This window comes from Somniosus microcephalus, unplaced genomic scaffold (genome assembly GCF_052327205.1).
Source record: "Somniosus microcephalus isolate GS21.2 unplaced genomic scaffold, FLI_Smic_1.0 unresolved_chr3, whole genome shotgun sequence".
NCBI classification, from domain to species: Eukaryota; Metazoa; Chordata; class Chondrichthyes; order Squaliformes; family Somniosidae; genus Somniosus; species Somniosus microcephalus.
The window spans coordinates 49,601,978-49,622,190 of record NW_028225181.1 but is presented as its reverse complement, the minus strand read 5'-3'; the positions used below and the strand labels follow the sequence as shown (position 1 = coordinate 49,622,190).

At 50.9% G+C, this 20,213-nt stretch overlaps 1 protein-coding gene across 4 annotated transcripts in view; it reads right to left on the bottom strand.

The window, feature by feature from the left end:
- Positions 1-3,599: 3,599 nt before the first annotated feature.
- The window catches only part of LOC147091418 (forkhead box protein J2-like), a 168,968-nt gene continuing 152,354 nt past the window's right edge, over positions 3,600-20,213 (bottom strand). For all 4 annotated transcript variants that reach the window (XM_085976772.1, XM_085976773.1, XM_085976774.1 and 1 more), the window contains one exon: positions 3,600-5,494. In XM_085976772.1, coding sequence (XP_085832898.1) covers positions 5,412-5,494 — 83 coding nt within the window. In that variant the 3' untranslated portion in view covers positions 3,600-5,411. The remainder of the gene's footprint in view (positions 5,495-20,213) is intronic.

The following is a 20,213-nucleotide window of genomic DNA, read 5'->3' as shown; positions in this document are numbered from 1 at the left end:
GTGGTGGGGTAAGCCGTGCAGCGTTGGCTGCAAAGACAGGGCTGGGGAAGTTGGAGAAGATAAGGGCGATCGCAATCCCTGATAAGAGCCGCGGTGAAACGCGCGAGCGGGTAAGCCAGAGCCCGGGAGGGAGCGAGCAAGAGCCGCGCGAGCGGGTGAGCCAGAGGCCGGGAGCCGCTTCAAGTGCGAGGCGCAGCGCGGGCCAGCGATCGGGACCAAAGATAAGGGCCGCACTCGGACTGAAAGGCGCGGCGGCTGCAGAAGCTCAAGGTGCGAGAGCCGCGGTGCACAGCGCGGGCTATCGATCGCGGCGAAGATAAGGGCCGCACTCGGGGGCTGAAGGGAGACGGCGTCGGGGGACGGGTGAAGACCGCCAAGCGCGGGAAAACCGCCATTTTGTGGGCGGAGGACGACAGCAAGAGCGGGAAGCCGCCATCTTTGATAACAAGTAAACAAAATAAAATCTGAGAAATTGCAAATCTACAATGCCTAAACACGGGAATATTAGCACCTTTGATAGTGACCTCGAAGATTGGGCCATATATGTTGAAAGAGTAAAAAATTATTGTAAGGCCAATAAAATTCATGACCAAGATAAAGCACTAACATTATTAAATTTAATGGGTGCGAAGACATACGGGCAATTGAAACACCTGTTATCACCAGATGAACCGGCGGATAAGACGTTCGATGAGATTGTTACTGTCCTGAAAGATCATCTAAACCCCACGCCGCTGATGCTAGCGGAACGATTTAAATTTTACGACAGAAGGCAGCTACAGCATGAAAGCAATGCTGAATATTTGCTGGAATTGCGTAAATTAGCGAAATATTGCCAGTTTGGAACGGGACTGACAGAGGCACTTCGAGACAAATTTGTGTGTGGTTTATTTAAACAGGATACACAAAAGCGACTGCTCGAGGAGAATGAGCTGACGCTTGAGAAGGCGGTCACTATGGCAGCAGCACACGAAGCCGCAGCGAGAGGCACGGCAGTAATGCAGCTACGGTCACCGGAGCTCAGTGCACACAAATTGGGTGTGAGTTCTGGCAAATGTTATCGTTGTGGAAAGACAACGCATGATCAGAACCAGTGTTGGTTTAAAAACCAAGAATGTAGAACTTGTGGTAGGCTTGGACATATAGCTAGAGTATGCAGGTCAGGGAAGAAGACCAGCAACAAGAAGTCACCGCAAGGAAAATACGCAAAGGTACACAAGGTGACCGAACAGGAGTCCGATTCAGACGCTAGCAGTAATGAACTGGCTAGCTTAAGCTGTAATGAACTGGCTAGCTTAAGAGTACTCAACGCTGGTAAGGGTGCAGACCTCCAGACAATTTGGGTCACTCTTCAGATAGAAGGAGTCCAAGTAAAACTGGAATTGGACACTGGATCGGCATTGACGGTCATAAATAAGAAAGATTACGGAAAGTTATTCCAACATATCCCCCTACAGGATACGGGGATTATATTGAAAACATACACGGGGCAAAGAGTGTACCCCATCGGGAAAATAGAGGTTGCAGTGGTCCACAAGGGCGAAGACAGTCAAATAATGGACTTATATGTGATATCTGAAGGAGGTCCTCCACTACTAGGACGGGAGTGGATTAGGAAAATGAATATGGACTGGCATTTCCTACAAACAATAACGAGTGAGAACTCGGTGAAGATAGTCGGCCCAGACTCTGGAACGGATGATGGTAAGCCCAACTCAGGTGCAAAAGACAAAGTTTCAGCACAGAATTCCACTGAGCAACAACAACATAGTTTAACTGTGGATTCTGAGTCTGGCAAGTCTACTGATGTGCCCATTTCTGAGGGACACCGGGCTCGAACTCAACTCCATTTCAAACTACAACAGCAATTAGAACAAATGCTTCGCCGTTTTGAGCAAGAGTTGAATGCAACGAAAGAGTTCTTTGATATAGAGTTGGAGAATCTGGAAAGACAACAGAAGCAGCTGATGGAGAAAATGGAGCAGGAGCACACAAAACGTCTGATGTCAGAGGAGTTAACGGTCAGCCAACTCCTGCATATGCTGAAGGACAGGACTCTGAAATGGGAAAAACTTGAACACGAACTTCAATATTCAAACGAAAGGGGTTCGGAGCTCTCAAAGGTTATTGGAAGAGCTGAGGTGGCAACACAGACTGAGATGACTGCAACAGAGCAGCCCTTGGATGCCAAAAGTACGCTGACTCACGTCAACGTAGAACAACAGACCGCTGAAACAGCTGCTCCGGTAGAGGGATTGAATAGTCCGATCAATCAATCTCCAAAAGAAGTTGAAGTAGTAAAATCTCAAATGAGGTCATTAGTAAACGACTTGCTGAAAGCCCAGAAAAAGCTGGATGAAGAGGTACGCATGAAGAAGTCTCTTCAGGAAAGATGTCTGGACTTGGAACAAAAGCTGGGTATGGAGGAAATAGAAGACCCTCTCGCTGGCCTAGATCAGGACGACACCGAATATTACTATGTCCTGTCCTGCCCAACTTGTAACTTCGACTCCCACCATACAGAAATCATGGAGGAGCACCGAAAGTCTACGGAACATCGGGAGAAGGTGACTCTACTACGGAAAAAGGAGGAAGAGAAGGAGGAACTGCGCATGCAGCTGGCAGCTGACAGTGGAGCCCAGAGAGTCTCCAAGAAGCAGAAAAGGAAAAGTCGAAACAGAAGATGACCCATCTGAACCATTATTACCTCTACCAGATCACACACGTGGTCCCTCCGAACGGAGCCAATTCAGTTCGGAAGTTCAAACTGTTAAATCCATGGAAGGACTATTGAATGAGTCACTCCAGCAACGTGAACCGACTCCACCACAGAGATTGAATCTGTGAACTGTTTTCCGCAGAGACTGAATCTGTGATCTGTTTTGACATGAAGTTATCTATGTATCTATGTTATTCTGTTATGTAAACCTGAAGTTATATATGTATATATGTTATTACGTTATGTTAAATGGGGAGATGACTGTAAAGCTAGGAAGGGAGGAATGTTGTGTATGTAATATGTGTGCTACTTTGAACCTATGGACAGGACTGCACTACTTGTAGGGCGTAGTGATACGCAGTACCACTCCTGGCCATAGGGGTATAAATAGTACTGTGGGTACTGATCTCCCCTCAGTTCCCACCTGTGGGCATGAAGTAAAGACCTACGTATAGTCCCTACCTCCAACCAGTAAAGACCTGTTTGAGTTATACGTTTAAGTCTTTGTGTTAATTGTTCAATACAATACACATACTTAACAATGCCTAGCATACACCTCATTCATAGGCTGCTGGTAATGCGCCTTTAAGATGTCGCAGGCGGCCGGGTACGTGTCGGCGTCTTGGATGAGGGGGTAAACCCGGTGGCTTACCCAATTCCGCAGGATTCCGAGTTTCATACTTGCAGCGTCCGTAGCGTCTTTGACGGCTGCGGAATTGTCCAGGAAGAATTCCATACACATAAACCAGTGTCCGAAGCGTGCCGATGCGTCCGAAGCATGCTGGTTCAAATCCAAACGTTCGGGTTTCAAGAGTTGATCCATTGTGTTGAAAAGTAAGTTAATAAAATTGATGTGCCTCAATAAATCCGAGACTCAATGTTAGCGGAACAAAACAAGGCTTTTATTAACTTAGAAGGTAGCACACAGTGGAGAGAGGTATCTTCCATCCAGAGGTCTGCTGTACTGGATGTGAGGCAGGCTGGGCCTGCTTACATAGGGGCCAGGTATGGGCGGAGCCCTACACACAATACAATACAATGGTGAGGAAACGGAACTGAGGTAAGGGAAATGAAACTGAAACCAAACCACAGCCACAGGCAGAGAATACCGATGAGTGATGAATGGCATATTTCATCACACAGGAAACGCCCAGGCTCCATCCCTGGCCTGTGCTGAGTTAGCCTGATCTCACACCCGGTGTGGGACTGAGCCCCACAGGAAAGGCCCAGGCTCCATCCCCGGCCTGTGCTGAGTTAGCCTGACCTCACACCCAGTATGGTACTGAGCCCCACACACAGAGCAGGAAGAGGCTGATAGAGGTGATATGTAAGCCCCAGGAGATGGGGAGCAGGGGCGGGGGGCGCGGAGAGAGGAAAATAACACTCAATACTTTTAATAATGAAATAAAGTTGATTTATTTTGGTGCACTAAGATTCACAGCGACTTTGAGCAAGTTTCACCGAGAGTGAAAGGAGAGAGGAGCGATCGGTAACATCACTCCCTTTCTCCCCTGGCTCATTAGAATCCAGGAAAACATATTTTATTCTTTTTAATAATATTTTTTAGCAGCAGTCAATATACAAAAAAGAGGAAAGGAATTTAAACGGAACCATCACCACCACCGATGAGAAATTGGGGCAAAATATAAAGAAAAGTTCACGTGTCCAGGGCGGCCATGTTTAAATAATGTCACCAGCCTGGGCGGCCATGTTTTAATGACGTCACCGCCTGGGGCGGCCAAGTTTTAATGATGTCACTGGCCAGTACAGCCATGTTTTAATGATGACACCGGCTGGGGCGGCCGTGTTTTAATGATGTCACTGGCCAGTACAGCCATGTTTTAATGATGACACCGGCTGGGGCGGCCATGTTTTAACGATGTCACCAGCTGGGGTGGCCAGGTTTGAATGATGTCACCGGCCGGGGCGGCCAGGTTTTAATGATGTCACCGGCCGGGGTGGCCATGTTTTAATGATGTCACCGGCCAGTGCGGCCATATTTTAATGATGTCACCGGCTGGAGCGGCCATGTTTTAATGACGTCACCGGCCGGAGTGGCCATGTTTTAATGATGTCACTGGCCAGTGCGGCCATGTGTTCATGATGTCACCAGCCAGGGTGGCCATCTTTAAATGACATCGCTCAGTGGGGCCAGCCATGTTTTATTGGAGGCGAGAGTCAGCCCTCAGACACCAGGCCAGCTCGTGACCCTGGGGCGAAGGACAGGATTGGAATCGGACCCAGTGCGAAGCCCCTCATAGTCGAATAGCCAACAACTCACCCCTTTGTTAAGAACCAGGCCTCCTGTGTGGGGCGAGGGGGGAGGAATACCCGGAAATCTCCAGGAAACTGTGCCGCCCGGCTCCCCGGGGGGAGAGAGAGAGGAGAGCCTCACCAGTGCAACAAGATAGCTCCGCAAAAATGCCTTTATGTTGTCTAAATCCAACACAGTCGGTGGGTGCAAAAATTGTCTGAAAGGTGCGGATTCGGGCTCATTCTCCCTTGCGGTGTGAGTGACAGGCAGGCAGGCGGGAGGAGTGTGGACTGTCAGAGCGCCAACTGTCCATTCCTCGGCTTCCCAGTCCCACGTTCCACTCTCGTCCCTTTCTTCACTCCCTCCAACTCCAAGTCCCGCATCCTTTGGCAAGCAAGTCCGACACAGAGAGAGAGAGAGACGGGGATCGGGCGAGCGCTAGGCGATAGAATCCCAGTCAAATTCGTCCTGGATGTCACTACTGGCACTGTCGAGCCTCTGAGTGGGGTTAACACGGTGCCCTGCACAAAACAATCTCACCGTTTACTCCCAGCAAGGTACAGCACGGGTTAGATACAGAGAAAAGCTCCCTCTACACTATCCCATCAAACACTCCCAGGGCAGGTACAGCACGGGTTAGATACAGAGTAAAGCTCCCTCTACACTGTCCCATCAAACACTCCCAGGGCAGGTACAGCACGGGTTAGATACAGAGTAAAGCTCCCTCTACACTGTCCCATCAAACACTCCCAGGGCAGGTACAGCACGGGTTAGATACAGAGTAAAGCTCCCTCTACACTGTCCCATCAAACACTCCCAGCAAGGTACACCACGGGTTAGATACAGAGTAAAGCTCCCTCTACACTGTCTCATCAAACACTCCCAGGGCAGGTACAACACGGGGTTAGATACAGAGTAAAGCTCCCTCTACACTATCCCATCAAACACTCCCAGGGCAGGTTCAGCACGGGTTAGATACAGAGTAAAGCTGCCTCTACACTATCCCATCAAACACTCCCAGGGCAGGTACAGCACGGGTTAGATACAGAGTAAAGCTCCCTCTACACTGTCCCATCAAACACTCCCAGGGCAGGTTCAGCACGGGTTAGATACAGAGTAAAGTTCCCTCTACACTGTCCCATCAAACACTCCCAGGGCAGGTACAGCACGGGTTAGATACAGAGTAAAGCTCCCTCTACACTGTCCCAACAAACACTCCCAGGGCAGGTACAGCATGAGTTACATACAGAGTAAAGCTCCCTCTACACTGTCCCATCAAACACTCCCAGGGCAGGTACAGCACGGGTTAGATACAGAGTAAAGCTCCCTCTACACTGTCCTGTAAAACACTCCCAGGGCAGGTACAGCACGGGGTTAGATGCAGAGTAAAGCTCCACCTACACTGTCCCATCGAACAATCCCAGGACAGTTACAGCATGGGGTAGATACAGAGTAAAGCTCCCTCTAAACTGTCCCATCAAACACTCCCAGGGCTGGTACAGCACGGGTTAGATACAGAGTAAAGATCCCTCTATATTGTCCCATCAAACACTCCCAGGGCAGCTACAGCACGGGGTTAGATACAGAGTAAAGCTCCCTCTACACTGTCCCATCAAACACTCCCAGCAAGGTACAGCACTGGTTAGATACAGAGTAAGGCTCCCTCTAAATTGTCCCATCAAACACTCCCACGGCAGGTACAGCACGGGTTAGATTCAGAGTAAAGCTCCCTCTACACTGTCCCATCAAACACTCCCAGGGCAGGTACAGCACGGGTTAGATACAGAGTAAAGCTCCCACTACACTGTCCCATCAAACACTCCCAGGACAGTTACAGCACGGGTTAGATACAGAGTAAAGCTCCCTCTACACTGTCCCATCAAACACTCACAGGGCAGGTACAGCATGGGTTAGATACAGAGTAAAGCTCCCTCTACACTGTCACAACAAATACTCCCAGGGCAGGTACAGCATGGGTTAGATACAGAGTAAAGCTCCCTCTACTATGTCCCATCAAACACTCCCAGGGCAGGTACAGCACGGGGTTAGATACAGAGTAAAGCTCCCTCTGCACTGTCCCATCAAACACTTCCAGGGCAGGTACAGCACAGGTTAGATACAGAGTAAAGCTCCTTCTACACAGACCCCCATCAAACATTCCCAGGGCAGGTACAGCACGGGTTAGATACAGAGTAAAGCTCCCTCTACACTGTCCCATCAAACACTCCCAGGACAGTTACAGCACGGGTTAGATACAGAGTAAAGCTCCCTCTAAACTGTCCCATCAAACACTCCCAGGGCAGGTACAGCACGGGATAGGTACAGAGTAAAGATACCCTCTACATCGTCCCATCAAACACTCCCAGGGCAGGTAGAGCACGATGTCAGATACAGAGAAAAGCTCCCTCTACATTGTCCAATCAAACACTCCCAGGACAGTTACAGCACGGGATAGATACAGAGTAAAGCTCCCTCTACACTGTCCCATCAAACACTCCCAGGACAGTTACAGCACGGGTTAGATACAGAGTAAAGCTCCCTCTGCACTGTCCCATCAAACACTCCCAGGGCAGGTACATCACGGGTTAGATACAGAGTAAAGCACCCTCTACACTGTCCTGTAAAACACTCCCAGGGCAGGTACAGCACGGGTTAGATACAGAGTAAAGCTCCCTCTACATTGTCCCATCAAACACTCCCAGGGCAGCTACAGCACGGGGTTAGATACAGAGTAAAGCTCCCTCTACACAGACCCCATCAAACATTCCCAGGGCAGATACAGCATGGGGTTAGATACAGAGTAAAGCTCCCTCTACACTGTCACATCAAACACTCCCAGGGCAGGTACAGCATGGGTTAGATACAGAGTAAATCGCCCTCTACACTGTCCCATCAAACACTCCCAGGGCAGGTACAGTACGGGGTTAGATACAAAGTAAAGCTCCCTCGACACTGTCCCATCAAACACTCCCAGGGCAGGTACAGCACGGGTTAGATACAGAGTAAAGCTCCCTCTACACTGTCCCATCAAACACACCCAGGGCAGGTGCAGCACGGGTTAGATACAGATTAAAGCTCCCTCTACACTGTCCCATCAAACACTGCCAGGGCAGGTACAGCATGGGTTAGATACAGAATAAAGCTCCCTCTACACTGTCCCATCAAACACACCCAGGGCAGGTACAGCACGGATTAGATACAGAGTAAAGCTCCCTCTACACTGTCCCATCAAACACACCCAGGGCAGGTACAGCACTGGTTAGATACAGAGTAAAGCTCCCTCTACACTGTCCCATCACACACTCCCAGGGCAGGTATAGCACGGGTTAGATACAGAGTAAACCTCCCTCTACACTATCCCATCAAACACTCCCAGGGCAGGTACAGCATGGGTTAGATACAGAGTAAAGCTCCCTCTACACTGTCCAATCAAACACTCCCAGGGCAGGTACAGCACGGGTTAGATACAGAGTAAAGCTCGCTCTACACTGTCCCATCAAACACACCCAGGGCTGGTACAACATGGGCTAGATACAGAGTAAAGCTCCCTCTACACTGTCCAATCAAACACTCCCAGGGCAGGTACAGCATGGGTTAGATACAGAGTAAAGCTCCCTCTACACTGTCCCATCAAACACTCCCAGGGCAGGTACATCACGGGTTAGATACAGAGTAAAGCACCCTCTACACTGTCCTGTAAAACACTCCCAGGGCAGGTACAGCACGGGTTAGATACAGAGTAAAGCTCCCTCTACATTGTCCCATCAAACACTCCCAGGGCAGCTACAGCACGGGGTTAGATACAGAGTAAAGCTCCCTCTACACAGACCCCATCAAACATTCCCAGGGCAGATACAGCATGGGGTTAGATACAGAGTAAAGCTCCCTCTACACTGTCACATCAAACACTCCCAGGGCAGGTACAGCACGGGTTAGATACAGAGTAAATCGCCCTCTACACTGTCGCATCAAACACTCCCAGGGCAGGTACAGTACGGGGTTAGATACAAAGTAAAGCTCCCTCGACACTGTCCCATCAAACACTCCCAGGGCAGGTACAGCACGGGTTAGATACAGAGTAAAGCTCCCTCTACACTGTCCCATCAAACACACCCAGGGCAGGTACAGCACGGGTTAGATACAGATTAAAGCTCCCTCTACACTGTCCCATCAAACACTGCCAGGGCAGGTACAGCATGGGTTAGATACAGAATAAAGCTCCCTCTGCACTGTCCCATCAAACACACCCAGGGCAGGTACAGCACGGATTAGATACAGAGTAAAGCTCCCTCTACACTGTCCCATCAAACACACCCAGGGCAGGTACAGCACTGGTTAGATACAGAGTAAAGCTCCCTCTACACTGTCCAATCAAACACTCCCAGGGCAGGTACAGCACGGCTTAGATACAGAGTAAAGCTCGCTCTACACTGTCCCATCAAACACACCCAGGGCTGGTACAACATGGGCTAGATACAGAGTAAAGCTCCCTCTACACTGTCCAATCAAACACTCCCAGGGCAGGTACAGCATGGGTTAGATACAGAGTAAAGCTCCCTCTACACTGTCCCATCAAACACTGCCAGGGCAGGTACAGCATGGGTTAGATACAGAGTAAAGCTCCCTCTACACTGTCCCATCAAACACTCCCGGGGCAGGTACAGCACGGGTTAGATACAGAGTAAAGCTCGCTCTACACTGTCCCATCAAACACACCCAGGGCTGGTACAACATGGGCTAGATACAGAGTAAAGCTCCCTCTACACTGTCCAATCAAACACTCCCAGGGCAGGTACAGCATGGGTTAGATACAGAGTAAAGCTCCCTCTACACTGTCCCATCAAACACTGCCAGGGCAGGTACAGCATGGGTTAGATACAGAGTAAAGCTCCCTCTACACTGTCCCATCAAACACTCCCGGGGCAGGTACAGCACGGGTTAGATACAGAGTAAAGCTCCCTCTACACTGTCCCATCAAACACTCCCAGGACAGGTACAGCACGGGTTAGTTACAGAGTAAAGCTCCCTCTACACTGTCCCATCAAACACTCCCAGGGCAGGTACAGCATGGGTTAGATACAGAGTAAAGCTCCCTCTACACTGTCCCATCAAACACTCCCAGGGCAGGTACAGCATGGGTTAGATACAGAGTAAAGCTCCCTCTACACTGTCCCATCAAACACTCCCAGGGCAGGTGCAGCACGGGTTAGATACAGAGTAAAGCTCCCTCTACACTGTCCCATCAAACACACCCAGGGCAGGTCCAGCACGGGTTAGATACAGATTAAAGCTCCCTCTACACTGTCCCATCAAACACTCCCAGGGCAGGTACAGCATGGGTTAGATACAGAGTAAAGCTCCCTCTACACTGTCCCATCAAACACTCCCGGGGCAGGTACAGCACGGGTTAGATACAGAGTAAAGCTCCCTCTACACTGTCCCATCAAACACTCCCAGGGCAGGTTCAGCAAGGGTTAGATACAGAGTAAAGCTCCCTGTACACTGTCCCATCAAACACTCCCAGGGCAGGTACAGCACGGGTTAGATACAGAGTAAAGTTCCCTCTACACTGTCCCATCAAACACTCCCAGGGCAGGTACAGCACGGGTTAGATACAGAGTAAAGCTCCCTCTACACTGTCCCATCAGACACTCCCAGGGCAGGTACAACACGGGGTTAGATACAGAGTAAAGCTCCCTCTACACTGTCCCATCAAACACTCCCAGGGCAGGTACAGCACGGGTTAGATACAGAGTAAAGCTCCCTCTACACTGTCCCATCAAACACTCCGAGGGCAGGTACAGCACGGGGTAGACACAGAGTAAAGCTCCCTCTACACTGTCCCATCAAACACTCCCAGGGCAGGTACAGCACGGGTTAGATACAGAGTAAAGCTCCCTCTACACTGTCCCACCAAACACTCCCAGGGCAGGTACAGCACAGGGTTAGATACAGAGTAAAGCTCCCTCTACACTGTCCCACCAAACACTCCCAGGGCAGGTACAGCACGGGTTAGATACAGAGTAAAGCTCCCTCTACACTGTCCCATCAAACACTCCCAGGGCAGGCACAGCACGGGTTAGATACAGAGTAAAGCTCCCTCTACACTGTCCCATCAAACACTCCCAGGGCAGGCACAGCACGGGTTAGATACAGAGTAAAGCTCCCTCTACACTGTCCCATCAAACACTCCCAGGGCAGGCACAGCACGGGTTAGATACAGAGTAAAGCTCCCTCTACACTGTCCCATCAAACACTCCCAGGGCAGGTACAGCACGGGTTAGATACAGAGTAAAGCTCCCTCTACACTGTCCCATCAAACACTCCCAGGGCAGGCACAGCACGGGTTAGATACAGAGTAAAGCTCCCTCTACACTGTCCCATCAAACACTCCCAGGGCAGGTACAGCACGGGTTAGATACAGAGTAAAGCTCCCTCTACACTGTCCCATCAAACACTCCCAGGGCAGGTACAGCACGGGTTAGATACAGAGTAAAGCTCCCTCTACACTGTCCCATCAAACACTCCCAGGGCAGGTACAGCACGGGTTAGATACAGAGTAAAGCTCCCTCTACACTGTCCCATCAAACACTCCCAGGGCAGGTACAGCACGGGTTAGATACAGAGTAAAGCTCCCTCTACACTGTCCCATCAAACACTCCCAGGGCAGGTACAGCACGGGTTAGATACAGAGTAAAGCTCCCTCTACACTGTCCCATCAAACACTCCCAGGGCAGGTACAGCACGGGTTAGATACAGAGTAAAGCTCCCTCTACACTGTCCCATCAAACACTCCCCAGGGCAGGTACAGCACGGGTTAGATACAGAGTAAAGCTCCCTCTACACTGTCCCATCAAACACTCCCAGGGCAGGTACAGCACAGGTTAGATACAGAGTAAACCTTCCTCTACACTGTCCCATCAAACACTCCCAGGGCAGGTACAGCACGGGTTAGATACAGAGTAAAGCTCCCTCTACACTGTCCCATCAAACACTCCCAGGGCAGGTACAGCACGGGTTAGATACAGAGTAAAGCTTCCTCTACACTGTCCCATCAAACACTCCCAGGGCAGGTACAGCACGGGTTAGATACAGAGTAAACCTCCCTCTACACTGTCCCATCAAACACTCCCAGGGCAGGTACAGCACGGGTTAGATACAGAGTAAAGCTCCCTCTACATTGTCCCATCAAACACTCCCAGGGCAGGTACAGCACGGGTTAGATACAGAGTAAAGCTCCCTCTACACTGTCCCATCAAACACTCCCAGGGCAGGCACAGCACGGGTTAGATACAGAGTAAAGCTCCCTCTACACTGTCCCATCAAACACTCCCAGGGCAGGCACAGCACGGGTTAGATACAGAGTAAAGCTCCCTCTACACTGTCCCATCAAACACTCCCAGGGCAGGTACAGCACGGGTTAGATACAGAGTAAAGCTCCCTCTACACTGTCCCATCAAACACTCCCAGGGCAGGCACAGCACGGGTTAGATACAGAGTAAAGCTCCCTCTACACTGTCCCATCAAACACTCCCAGGGCAGGTACAGCACGGGTTAGATACAGAGTAAAGCTCCCTCTACACTGTCCCATCAAACACTCCCAGGGCAGGTACAGCACGGGTTAGATACAGAGTAAAGCTCCCTCTACACTGTCCCATCAAACACTCCCAGGGCAGGTACAGCACGGGTTAGATACAGAGTAAAGCTCCCTCTACACTGTCCCATCAAACACTCCCAGGGCAGGTACAGCACGGGTTAGATACAGAGTAAAGCTCCCTCTACACTGTCCCATCAAACACTCCCAGGGCAGGTACAGCACGGGTTAGATACAGAGTAAAGCTCCCTCTACACTTTCCCATCAAACACTCCCAGGGCAGGTACAGCACGGGTTAGATACAGAGTAAAGCTCCCTCTACACTGTCCCATCAAACACTCCCCAGGGCAGGTACAGCACAGGTTAGATACAGAGTAAAGCTCCCTCCACACTGTCCCATCAATCACTCCCAGGGCAGGTACAGCACAGGTTAGATACAGAGTAAAGCTCCCTCTACACTGTCCCATCAAACACTCCCAGGGCAGGTACAGCACGGGTTAGATACAGAGTAAAGCTCCCTCTACACTGTCCCATCAAACACTCCCAGGGCAGGTACAGCACGGGTTAGATACAGAGTAAACCTTCCTCTACACTGTCCCATCAAACACTCCCAGGGCAGGTACAGCACGGGTTAGATACAGAGTAAAGCTCCCTCTACACTGTCCCATCAAACACTCCCAAGGGCAGGTACAGCACGGGTTAGATACAGGGTAAAGCTCCCTCTACACTGTCCCATCAAACACTCCCAGGGCAGTTACAGCATGGGTTAGATACAGAGTAAAGCTCCCTCTACACTGTCCCATCAAACACTCCCAGGGCAGGTACAGCACGGGTTAGATACAGAGTAAAGCTCCCTCTACACTGTCCCATCAAACACTCCCAGGGCAGGTACAGCATGGGTTAGATACAGAGTAAAGCTCCCTCTACACTGTCCCATCAAACACTCCCAGGGCAGGTACAGCACGGGTTAGATACAGAGTAAACCTTCCTCTACACTGTCCCATCAAACACTCCCAGGGCAGGTACAGCACGGGTTAGATACAGAGTAAAGCTCCCTCTACACTGTCCCATCAAACACTCCCAGGGCAGGTACAGCACGGGTTAGATACAGAGTAAAGCTCCCTCTACACTGTCCCATCAAACACTCCCAGGGCAGGTACAGCACGGGTTAGATACAGAGTAAAGCTCCCTCTACACTGTCCCATCAAACACTCCCAGGGCAGGTACAGCACGGGTTAGATACAGAGTAAACCTTCCTCTACACTGTCCCATCAAACACTCCCAGGGCAGGTACAGCACGGGTTAGATACAGAGTAAACCTTCCTCTACACTGTCCCATCAAACACTCCCAGGGCAGGTACAGCACGGGTTAGATACAGAGTAAAGCTCCCTCTACACTGTCCCATCAAACACTCCCAGGGCAGGTACAGCACGGGTTAGATACAGAGTAAACCTTCCTCTACACTGTCCCATCAAACACTCCCAGGGCAGGTACAGCACGGGTTAGATACAGAGTAAAGCTCCCTCTACACTGTCCCATCAAACACTCCCAGGGCAGGTACAGCACGGGTTAGATACAGAGTAAAGCTCCCTCTACACTGTCCCATCAAACACTCCCAGGGCAGGTACAGCACGGGTTAGATACAGGGTAAAGCTCCCTCTACACTGTCCCATCAAACACTCCCAGGGCAGTTACAGCATGGGTTAGATACAGAGTAAAGCTCCCTCTACACTGTCCCATCAAACACTCCCAGGGCAGGTACAGCACGGGTTAGATACAGAGTAAAGCTCCCTCTACACTGTCCCATCAAACACTCCCAGGGCAGGTACAGCACGGGGTTAGATACAGAGTAAAGCTCCCTCTACACTGTCCCATCAAACACTCCCAGGGCAGGTACAGCACGGGTTAGATACAGAGTAAAGCTCCCTCTACACTGTCCCATCAAACACTCCCAGGGCAGGTACAGCACGGGTTAGACACAGAGTAAAGCTCCCTCTACACTGTCCCATCAGACACACCCAGGGCAGGTACAGCACGGGTTAGATACAGAGTAAAGCTCCCTCTACACTGTCCCATCAAACACTCCCAGGGCAGGTACAGCACGGGTTAGATACAGAGTAAAGCTCCCACTACACTGTCCCATCAAACACTCCCAGGGCAGGTACAGCACGGGTTAGATACAGAGTAAACCTTCCTCTACACTGTCCCATCAAACACTCCCAGGGCAGGTACAGCACGGGTTAGATACAGAGTAAAGCTCCCTCTACACTGTCCCATCAAACACTCCCAGGGCAGGTACAGCACGGGTTAGATACAGAGTAAAGCTCCCTCTACACTGTCCCATCAAACACTCCCAGGGCAGGTACAGCACGGGTTAGATACAGAGTAAAGCTCCCTCTACACTGTCCCATCAAACACTCCCAGGGCAGGTACAGCACGGGTTAGATACAGAGTAAAGCTCCCTCTACACTGTCCCATCAAACACTCCCAGGGCAGGTACAGCACGGGTTAGATACAGAGTAAAGCTCCCTCTACACTGTCCCATCAAACACTCCCAGGGCAGGTACAGCACGGGTTAGATACAGAGTAAAGCTCCCTCTACACTGTCCCATCAAACACTTCCAGGGCAGGTACAGCACGGGTTAGATACAGAGTAAAGCTCCCTCTACACTGTCCCATCAAACACTCCCAGGGCAGGTACAGCACGGGTTAGATACAGAGTAAAGCTCCCTCTACACTGTCCCATCAAACACTCCCCAGGGCAGGTACAGCACAGGTTAGATACAGAGTAAAGCTCCCTCTACACTGTCCCATCAAACACTCCCAGGGCAGGTACAGCACGGGTTAGATACAGAGTAAAGCTCCCTCTACACTGTCCCATCAAACACTCCCAGGGCAGGTACAGCACGGGTTAGATACAGAGTAAAGCTCCCTCTACACTGTCCCATCAAACACTCCCAGGGCAGGTACAGCACGGGTTAGATACAGAGTAAACCTTCCTCTACACTGTCCCATCAAACACTCCCAGGGCAGGTACAGCACGGGTTAGATACAGAGTAAACCTTCCTCTACACTGTCCCATCAAACACTCCCAGGGCAGGTACAGCACGGGTTAGATACAGAGTAAAGCTCCCTCTACACTGTCCCATCAAACACTCCCAGGGCAGGTACAGCACGGGTTAGATACAGAGTAAACCTTCCTCTACACTGTCCCATCAAACACTCCCAGGGCAGGTACAGCACGGGTTAGATACAGAGTAAAGCTCCCTCTACACTGTCCCATCAAACACTCCCAGGGCAGGTACAGCACGGGTTAGATACAGAGTAAAGCTCCCTCTACACTGTCCCATCAAACACTCCCAGGGCAGGTACAGCACGGGTTAGATACAGGGTAAAGCTCCCTCTACACTGTCCCATCAAACACTCCCAGGGCAGTTACAGCATGGGTTAGATACAGAGTAAAGCTCCCTCTACACTGTCCCATCAAACACTCCCAGGGCAGGTACAGCACGGGTTAGATACAGAGTAAAGCTCCCTCTACACTGTCCCATCAAACACTCCCAGGGCAGGTACAGCACGGGGTTAGATACAGAGTAAAGCTCCCTCTACACTGTCCCATCAAACACTCCCAGGGCAGGTACAGCACGGGTTAGATACAGAGTAAAGCTCCCTCTACACTGTCCCATCAAACACTCCCAGGGCAGGTACAGCACGGGTTAGACACAGAGTAAAGCTCCCTCTACACTGTCCCATCAGACACACCCAGGGCAGGTACAGCACGGGTTAGATACAGAGTAAAGCTCCCTCTACACTGTCCCATCAAACACTCCCAGGGCAGGTACAGCACGGGTTAGATACAGAGTAAAGCTCCCACTACACTGTCCCATCAAACACTCCCAGGGCAGGTACAGCACGGGTTAGATACAGAGTAAAGCTCCCTCTACACTGTCCCATCAGACACACCCAGGGCAGGTACAGCACGGGTTAGATACAGAGTAAAGCTCCCTCTACACTGTCCCATCAAACACTCCCAGGGCAGGTACAGCACGGGTTAGATACAGAGTAAAGCTCCCACTACACTGTCCCATCAAACACTCCCAGGGCAGGTACAGCACGGGTTAGATACAGAGTAAACCTTCCTCTACACTGTCCCATCAAACACTCCCAGGGCAGGTACAGCACGGGTTAGATACAGAGTAAAGCTCCCTCTACACTGTCCCATCAAACACTCCCAGGGCAGGTACAGCACGGGTTAGATACAGAGTAAAGCTCCCTCTACACTGTCCCATCAAACACTCCCAGGGCAGGTACAGCACGGGTTAGATACAGAGTAAAGCTCCCTCTACACTGTCCCATCAAACACTCCCAGGGCAGGTACAGCACGGGTTAGATACAGAGTAAAGCTCCCTCTACACTGTCCCATCAAACACTCCCAGGGCAGGTACAGCACGGGTTAGATACAGAGTAAAGCTCCCTCTACACTGTCCCATCAAACACTCCCAGGGCAGGTACAGCACGGGTTAGATACAGAGTAAAGCTCCCTCTACACTGTCCCATCAAACACTTCCAGGGCAGGTACAGCACGGGTTAGATACAGAGTAAAGCTCCCTCTACACTGTCCCATCAAACACTCCCAGGGCAGGTACAGCACGGGTTAGATACAGAGTAAAGCTCCCTCTACACTGTCCCATCAAACACTCCCCAGGGCAGGTACAGCACAGGTTAGATACAGAGTAAAGCTCCCTCTACACTGTCCCATCAAACACTCCCAGGGCAGGTACAGCACGGGTTAGATACAGAGTAAAGCTCCCTCTACACTGTCCCATCAAACACTCCCAGGGCAGGTACAGCACGGGTTAGATACAGAGTAAAGCTCCCTCTACACTGTCCCATCAAACACTCCCAGGGCAGGTACAGCACGGGTTAGATACAGAGTAAACCTTCCTCTACACTGTCCCATCAAACACTCCCAGGGCAGGTACAGCACGGGTTAGATACAGAGTAAACCTTCCTCTACACTGTCCCATCAAACACTCCCAGGGCAGGTACAGCACGGGTTAGATACAGAGTAAAGCTCCCTCTACACTGTCCCATCAAACACTCCCAGGGCAGGTACAGCACGGGTTAGATACAGAGTAAACCTTCCTCTACACTGTCCCATCAAACACTCCCAGGGCAGGTACAGCACGGGTTAGATACAGAGTAAAGCTCCCTCTACACTGTCCCATCAAACACTCCCAGGGCAGGTACAGCACGGGTTAGATACAGAGTAAAGCTCCCTCTACACTGTCCCATCAAACACTCCCAGGGCAGGTACAGCACGGGTTAGATACAGGGTAAAGCTCCCTCTACACTGTCCCATCAAACACTCCCAGGGCAGTTACAGCATGGGTTAGATACAGAGTAAAGCTCCCTCTACACTGTCCCATCAAACACTCCCAGGGCAGGTACAGCACGGGTTAGATACAGAGTAAAGCTCCCTCTACACTGTCCCATCAAACACTCCCAGGGCAGGTACAGCACGGGGTTAGATACAGAGTAAAGCTCCCTCTACACTGTCCCATCAAACACTCCCAGGGCAGGTACAGCACGGGTTAGATACAGAGTAAAGCTCCCTCTACACTGTCCCATCAAACACTCCCAGGGCAGGTACAGCACGGGTTAGACACAGAGTAAAGCTCCCTCTACACTGTCCCATCAGACACACCCAGGGCAGGTACAGCACGGGTTAGATACAGAGTAAAGCTCCCTCTACACTGTCCCATCAAACACTCCCAGGGCAGGTACAGCACGGGTTAGATACAGAGTAAAGCTCCCTCTACACTGTCCCATCAAACACTCCCAGGGCAGGTACAGCACGGGTTAGATACAGAGTAAACCTTCCTCTACACTGTCCCATCAAACACTCCCAGGGCAGGTACAGCACGGGTTAGATACAGAGTAAAGCTCCCTCTACACTGTCCCATCAAACACTCCCAGGGCAGGTACAGCACGGGTTAGATACAGAGTAAAGCTCCCTCTACACTGTCCCATCAAACACTCCCAGGGCAGGTACAGCACGGGTTAGATACAGAGTAAAGCTCCCTCTACACTGTCCCATCAAACACTCCCAGGGCAGGTACAGCACGGGTTAGATACAGAGTAAAGCTCCCTCTACACTGTCCCATCAAACACTCCCAGGGCAGGTACAGCACGGGTTAGATACAGAGTAAAGCTCCCTCTACACTGTCCCATCAAACACTCCCAGGGCAGGTACAGCACGGGTTAGATACAGAGTAAAGCTCCCTCTACACTGTCCCATCAAACACTCCCAGGGCAGGTACAGCACGGGTTAGATACAGAGTAAAGCTCCCTCTACACTGTCCCATCAAACACTCCCAGGGCAGGTACAGCACGGGTTAGATACAGAGTAAAGCTCCCTCTACACTGTCCCATCAAACACTCCCAGGGCAGGTACAGCACAGGGTTAGATACAGAGTAAAGCTCCTCTACACTGTCCCATCAAACACTCCCAGGGCAGGTACAGCACGGGTTAGATACAGAGTAAACCTCCTCTACACTGTCCCATCAAACACTCCCAGGGCAGGTACAGCACGGGTTAGATACAGAGTAAAGCTCCTCTACACTGTCCCATCAAACACTCCCAGGGCAGGTACAGCACGGGTTAGATACAGAGTAAAGCTCCCTCTACACTGTCCCATCAAACACTCCCAGGGCAGGTACAGCACGGGTTAGATACAGAGTAAAGCTTCCTCTACACTGTCCCATCAAACACTCCCAGGGCAGGTACAGCACGGGTTAGATACAGAGTAAAGCTCCCTCTACACTGTCCCATCAAACACTCCCAGGGCAGGTACAGCACGGGTTAGATACAGAGTAAAGCTCCCTCTACACTGTCCCATCAAACACTCCCAGGGCAGGCACAGCACGGGTTAGATACAGAGTAAAGCTCCCTCTACACTGTCCCATCAAACACTCCCAGGGCAGGCACAGCACGGGTTAGATACAGAGTAAAGCTCCCTCTACACTGTCCCATCAAACACTCCCAGGGCAGGTACAGCACGGGTTAGATACAGAGTAAAGCTCCCTCTACACTGTCCCATCAAACACTCCCAGGGCAGGTACAGCACGGGTTAGATACAGAGTAAAGCTCCCTCTACACTGTCCCATCAAACACTCCCAGGGCAGGTACAGCACGGGTTAGATACAGAGTAAAGCTCCCTCTACACTGTCCCATCAAACACTCCCAGGGCAGGTACAGCACGGGTTAGATACAGAGTAAAGCTCCCTCTACACTGTCCCATCAAACACTCCCAGGGCAGGTACAGCACGGGTTAGATACAGAGTAAAGCTCCCTCTACACTGTCCCATCAAACACTCCCAGGGCAGGTACAGCACGGGTTAGATACAGAGTAAAGCTCCCTCTACACTGTCCCATCAAACACTCCCCAGGGCAGGTACAGCACAGGTTAGATACAGAGTAAAGCTCCCTCCACACTGTCCCATCAAACACTCCCAGGGCAGGTACAGCACAGGTTAGATACAGAGTAAAGCTCCCTCTACACTGTCCCATCAAACACTCCCAGGGCAGGTACAGCACGGGTTAGATACAGAGTAAACCTTCCTCTACACTGTCCCATCAAAC